Source organism: Urtica dioica, chromosome 10 (assembly GCF_054948205.1).
Source record: "Urtica dioica subsp. dioica isolate 48M chromosome 10, U.dioica_male_clone48M_v1_H2, whole genome shotgun sequence".
Lineage (NCBI taxonomy): Eukaryota > Viridiplantae > Streptophyta > Magnoliopsida > Rosales > Urticaceae > Urtica > Urtica dioica.
In genome coordinates, this window is record NC_142765.1 from 5,755,760 (window position 1) to 5,762,267 (window position 6,508).

The 6,508-nt window shown below is 38.7% G+C and overlaps 2 protein-coding genes across 5 annotated transcripts; one reads left to right on the top strand and one right to left on the bottom strand.

Moving 5' to 3' along the window:
- Positions 1 to 116: 116 nt before the first annotated feature.
- Positions 117 to 4,438, bottom strand: LOC149383256 (coiled coil protein). Of its 4 annotated transcripts, XM_089628992.1 has the most exons (8): positions 4,001 to 4,438; positions 3,746 to 3,872; positions 3,321 to 3,660; positions 2,273 to 2,854; positions 1,893 to 2,114; positions 1,535 to 1,775; positions 794 to 1,124; positions 117 to 676 (listed from the first exon to the last, which is right to left on the bottom strand). In XM_089628992.1, the coding sequence occupies exons 1-5, from the start codon at positions 4,366 to 4,368 to the stop codon at positions 2,098 to 2,100; spliced, it is 1,434 nt and encodes a 477-aa protein (XP_089485118.1). In that variant the 5' UTR covers positions 4,369 to 4,438; the 3' UTR covers positions 117 to 676; positions 794 to 1,124; positions 1,535 to 1,775; positions 1,893 to 2,097. The 4 variants fall into 4 exon arrangements, with proteins under 4 accessions (XP_089485118.1, XP_089485117.1, XP_089485116.1 ...); XM_089628991.1 differs by having other exon boundaries at positions 117 to 672; positions 1,535 to 2,114; XM_089628990.1 differs by having other exon boundaries at positions 1,535 to 2,114.
- On the top strand, positions 223 to 1,350 carry LOC149383257 (glucuronoxylan 4-O-methyltransferase-like protein (DUF579)). Its single transcript, XM_089628994.1, has one exon. It carries the CDS (start codon positions 292 to 294, stop codon positions 1,195 to 1,197), a length of 906 nt encoding a protein of 301 aa, XP_089485120.1. The 5' UTR covers positions 223 to 291; the 3' UTR covers positions 1,198 to 1,350.
- Positions 4,439 to 6,508: the final 2,070 nt, after the last annotated feature.

Sequence of the window (6,508 nt, forward strand, 5' to 3'; positions counted from 1 at the left end):
ATCTGAGAATAACCAAATCTCATGACTTAAATATTTCTAAATAGAACATGCCAACAACAGTGGGTAGTTAGGTGAATCAAAAGGGCGAGGAAAAAAAGAAAAGAAAAAAAAAAAACTTGAAACAAAAGCAAAATCATTTCCTTATTTCCCACTCAAGTGTATCCACCAAGTAGAACCCATCTCCACCATAACTAACGTAAAAATCATTAAAACAAAAAAGATCAGTACTTGTTTACAAAGGACATTGTCTGTTCTGGTTTCTGGAACCAGAACAGAGACTTTGAAAGAAAAATGCCACCAGAAGTTCCGTATTGTCGCTCGATCATCATAACGCCACGGATTCTATCCTCTATTCCACTCAACAAACACAACCCCAAAACAAAAAACATGAACTTCACCATGAAAAGACTCATCCTATTCTTTCTCTTAGTCCTTTCAACCATTTCGATTCTCAGACTTCTTCTAATCACAGTCACGACATATTCTTCTTCTTCTTTGCCTCCATTACTTGCTTTGCAAGAAACTCAAGCCCCTTCAAACTCAAACCTACTAGGAGTCTATCCGAACCTGACCGCGGTCACAGAGAAGGAATTCCAACTCCTACAAAACCTGATCGCTCAAAGAGCTCCTTGCAATCTCTTGGTTTTCGGGCTAGAACCCGAATACTTGTCCCTATCTTCCATCAATCATAAAGGCAACACCGTATTCTTAGAGGACAATCCCAACAAGATACCAAACGCGACCCTTAAAAATTCCGAAACAACGAGAATCCACAAGGTAAAGTACGACATACCGGCGAAAGAGGCCTACGAGCTTCTGAGGCACGCGAGGAACAACCGGGCCTGTGCTAACTTCTCGGAGAAATGCAGATTGGCACTGAGAGGCTTGCCCCGAGAAGTGTATGAGCTCGAGTGGGACGTGGTGGTGATCGACGGGCCGAGTGGCGATTCCATGGAGGCTCCGGGGAGGATGGGAGTGATATACACTGTGGCTTCGATGGCGGTGTCGAGGAGGGACCAGGGTTTCACGGAGGTTGTGGTGCACGATGTGGACCGGACGATCGAGAGATGGTTCTCGTGGGAGTTTCTGCGCGATGAGAACCTCGTTTCAGCCAAAGGGAAGCTCTGGAGTTTTAGGATCAGGGGTCGGATGAATTCTACAAAGTTGTTTCCTTCGAAATCGGTTGTGATAGTCTAAAGTTACTCAGTACGGTAATGTATTGTGATCATCACTCGCTTTTATTAATAGAAAACAGGATAGACAGATATAAAAATAGTTGCCGAACTTTCGAGAGGTTCACTCCTTTACAATTAGCACGTCTTTCTCCTACCACAAAAGTACTTATTTGTAGACGACTTATAACTATATGATACTCCGACCCCTAATTATCATACTAATTATTATAAATCCTATATTACTCGGATCCTAACATAATGGTACTGCTGTTAGAAGCCCAAATAAAGGCCTATGTCTAAAAAGAGTGAATATGAAAATTGTCTAGTAGCAGCTTAAGCTAAAGAAAATAAAAACTTACACTTATGGTCTTTTTCAAGATTCTACGTTCCTTCCGCTTTTGTAGGCATGAATTCGAGCGGGGAAAGACTATCTGTGTTGATGTTTAAAAATTCCAGAGTGACCATGAAAAACGACCAAAGCAGTGCAGAAGAGCCGAACCCTGAGCTCCATTTTCAAATAGAGCACAATAGTTTTGGTTTTGAAGTGGTTCAAGTACAAATTAAAGCCTGGGATATGATCATCTCTTATGCTGATAAAGCCTGGTAATAATCATGCCATATATCAAGTTCTAAATAGAATTGAGTAAACAGAAAATGGTCAAAATGACACTGTACGAATGTTCTTCAAAAGAGATAGTACAGGTATTTAATTAGCACCTAAAACAATATACCGTCCTCGCTATCCAACTTTCTAACGAGTTGCTGATGTTTACTAAGAGCGGTAAAGTTAGACCCACCACAGATACTTCTAACTGTACACCTTATAAACTTATCTTCCTCTTCCATTCTATTCTGGCTCATGTTTCGATTCCAAGCTTTTTGGAGGTGATGTAGTAAGACTTTTTAGTGTAGTAGCTCTCATTTACTCGCATCTCTTAGCTGCAACAAGAACATGAATTCAGTTAAGTAAATGAACTAGCAGAAAACCAATTAAATCAAGTTAAGCAATTTTTGTGTTTTAACTGCTGTAAAAGATAACTTTGCGAGGACATAGAATACAAGCAAAGAGCAACAGCGAACAAACTTAAATCCAATACCTACTTGAAAATTGAATTTTACCATTCGTTTGCTAACGTAAGGATGTAATTTGACCGGCTCTGGAGGCAAAGTTTCAACCTTGGGTGAAATTTGTTCCCCAACGCAAAGCTGTGTATTATCCGACTCCAAAACCGGAGTTTCAACCTTTGCTAAACTTCGTTTGCTGACATAAGCCTGTATTCTAACTGGCTCAGGAGACCGGGTTTTAACCTCTGGTAAACTATTTTTACCAGATACGAATTCTTTCCTCGACTCTTTCCGGGTACCGGATTGCCAAACTCGCCCGAAATCGGGAAGCCAATTCGCATCAAACTCACTCTTCACGAGCTCTCCTCTCTTTTCCAGCTCCATCTCGATCTTTCTCCACTCTGCCCAAGCAGCTCCAACCCTTTTTGGATTCAATTTCTTTGACTTCCCTGGATGACTTGGCCCGGAAACAAAGCTATCCAAGACTGCCTGTGTTCCCTTATTTAGTTGATCGACTTCGTGCGATTGAAGCCAAGGAGGCAGAGCTCCAGTATGCACGTTTCCTCCGGCCGATCCCAGTGCCAAATTTTGAGCGAGATTCTGATTCCGAAGACCTAAAACGAAAGGGTCTCAAGTTAAGTGATGAATCTACGAGCGTCAAACAAAGTACAATCTACATAATATCTACCACCAGGGGCGGAGCCGGCAACTGAACTCGATGGGGACCAAGTTTTTATTTTAATTAAAAGGGCCATAAATATGTAAATTAAGATTTAGAAAACAAAAAATAAATTCTTACTGGTAAAAAAATAAGAGTAATAATTTTAAAAATTGTTACAAAAATGAAATAATTAGTCTGAAATAGATTAATTAAAAATTAAGAGAGTAATGAATAATTTACTATATAAAGATATCTAAAAGGACTAAAACACACATATTTTAAAGTTAGGGTCTATTTGCTGTCAATCCGCCACCTAAAGACATCAATGCCGATACTAGTATTTTAAGTAACACCTTTTGCACGTTATAATGGACAAAACCAAACACAGACGAGTTTATAGTATAAGTAAATAATGGTACCTGTGGAACCCTTGAAATTTATTGAACTTGTGCCAAAATTCGTCTTTGACGGGAAAGAAGAGCGGGCATTTTCTAAATGCAACCCATGATTCGCAACCTCAACATGTTTCGAACTAGATTTCTGATACTCAGTCGTATTGTATTGTAAAGGCATGACACAATTTGAAACCGTTGAATCAACAGGGAAAGCATTACTACTATTATTATTATATAAGCAGCTATTAGAATTAACATGGCCAAATTCACTGTGGATATCATTTGAAGGTCCAACAACCAGTCCTTCACACGCTTTACTAGATCGAGCCTCTTCTTTCTTTATCGAATTGCACTTTTTCTTCCACTGCAATGACAAGTCAATAACATATGAGAAAAGAAAAATCTCTGTTCTTGGACCAATATCAATGAAATTTGAGAGAGATCAGTACCTTTGAAAACTCATCGTCTGTTATCCTAAATTTGTCAACCAAGCCTGAATCTCCGCCGTGTTTCCATAAAAAATGCTTCAAATTCTTCAGATGATCAATGCTCGCGAGGTGAGTGAGGATATTTTCACTGTAACCTCGTTGCAAAGCACAAAAGTACCAATTAAAATTGCACGGTGTTCTAACTTATTGAAATCCAAACATGCGATGATCTTTTGTGTTTGTAACTAGAATCTCTCAGAGAGAAGCAAATCATACCAGGCTAATGAGCTTCCGATCTCGTCGACGTCACGGTCGCAGAAGAGGCACCATAGACGGTTGCGAGAGGCGTGTTCAGGACGGAGAGTGCTAGGGTTTTTCAGGAAGAATCGTATATCTGAGAGCTTGGCCTTTAATTTGGAGAAGACGATCGACAGTGACTTCTTGTGGCTCGGGAAGTACTTGTGACGCTGACCGTGGTCGTGATTGAGCTTGCAGACCTCGCAGAACGCGAAACTGGACGCGCTCTTCTTCGTTCCCTTCTGGTCGTTCTTCGTCTGGTTCGTGATATCGGATTGTTGATTAGGGTTCGATATGCCTGGCTTTTCAATCTCCATTGTTGTACATACGATTCTCTCTCTGTTCATTCCGTTTTGGCGTTATTTTATTTTTATTTTTTTAATTCGATCCCTGTAGACGAAGATCATGAACGACATATACACTTGTCGTTTGTTTACGATATAATAGAAAAATGGTTATGGAGTAAAAAAAACTTAAATATTTGAGGCATTAAATTTAGAAAATGCTATTAGAATTTAGAACTAGAAGTGATCTTTCTATTCATCTTTTTTTTTTTTTTGAAAAGCATCTCATTCATACCCCACGTATTGTAATTGTGGGCCACAGTTACATATGATTTAATACTTATTAAAGTAATTTGGTAACAAAACAAAATCAATTGCCATAAAAAGCGGTACATTACATCTATCCAAATCTCTAGAATTGTTGAATGATTTTATTTTAGTCTTACCGTCGATAAATCAAGGGTCCAACTGTTAAATGGCCAAATAAAATTTAAAGATTTTCAAAATAGCCCAAGTTTGTCAAGTACATGCAAAATGGCCAATGAAAACAGGACTAAAATTAATGAAGGCAAGATTAAAATTAATGAAGACATGATTAAAATTAATAAAGACATGATTAAAATTAATGACAATCTGAAAATCCAATTCGCGAACAGCATGAACACCGACACGTTAATGGCGGAGCCGGCGATCGTCTTCTCAGGCCACACGTTCGAGCGAGCCTGCACCGATGCTTGCAGAGCCCTGACCTTCTCTCCGATCATGTCCAACTCCTCCACCGCGGATTTCACCTCCGTGATCCCGAACCTAGCTCTGAAATCCGCCATCGCCGCCTGACGCGAGACCTCCTCCGTCGGAGCTTCGGTTCCGCTCGATCCCGTGCGCGAGGTCGGCGGCCATCTGGATCCGCTAGATCCAGGTGTCGAGGACTGTGAAGTTAGGGTTTCTAGGGTTTCGGAGGCAATCGGCGAGGCTGACTCCAGCGAGAAAGTCGGAGACGGAGGCACCGAGGAGATTGACAATGCTAGTGTGGTGACTCCGGCAGATGACGACAATGCACTGGCGGAGGTCGGAGTTGTCGATCTCGTCGAGGCTGTGGCTCCTCAGATCGGGGACGGGGCTGAGGACCGAGAGCTGTGCTAGGTTAGGGCTGGGGCTATTTTACCAAACTAATGAAACTATGGCTATTTTGCTAAACAATTAGTTTGAATTGACCATTTCATACTAATTTTCCATAAATCAAAGGTTGATTAATACTTAATTAATATGTATATGTACACGATATATTATTATTGGGCAGTGTAGCAAAATAGCCAAAATGGAACTACGAAATTTGTTTTTAGCCTACGTTTCACAACTTTTAGGGAAATAGCCAACAGATTTATGTGGCAATAATTAAGGTCTGATTTGACTTTATTTATTAACAAATTCGTCATTTTATCTCTCTTACTTTTTTCATACACTTTTTTTACATAAAAACTTCAAAAAACCATATCTATCTCATATGAACTCAAAATTGAGTGATTCCAAATCCTACGGATTCGTGACCCCGAGATCTTCAAAAATAGATCCATTGTGTTTGATGAAAAATCATGCTTAATACCATAGATATAGAAAAATCACATTACTACATTAAATATGGAAATAACTGAATTTTTTTAAAATTATCAAAAAATAAATGGAAACGTAAATATGATGCATTAAACATAATGAAAAAATATACAATGAGTCTATTTTTAAAGATCTCGACGCCACGATTTTGTAGAATATGAAATCACTCAATTTCGAGTTCGTATGAGAAATATACGAATTTTTGAAGTTTTGATGAAAAAAAAAAAAGAAAAAATAGGAGAGAGAAATGATAATTTGTTAATAAATAAGGGCAAATCAGACATTAATTATTGCCACATAAGCCATTTGACTATATCCCTAAAAATTTTCAAAACGTAGGCTAGATCCAAAATCACATGTTTAAATTGGCCTAATTGTTACAAATCTCTATTATTATACTTAAACAAAATATTTTGGTTTTACATTTATTCTTCTTATTATCAACCAAATTTCCACGTCACCAAATTGACTAATTTTCACTGTTATTATAACGAGTAATTTTTTAAATTCTTATAAATATCTTATGGATCCGTATCTTTTTTACACTTTTTTTAAGGGGAAAAGGGTTATGAAAAAACCTTACCGCCCCCAG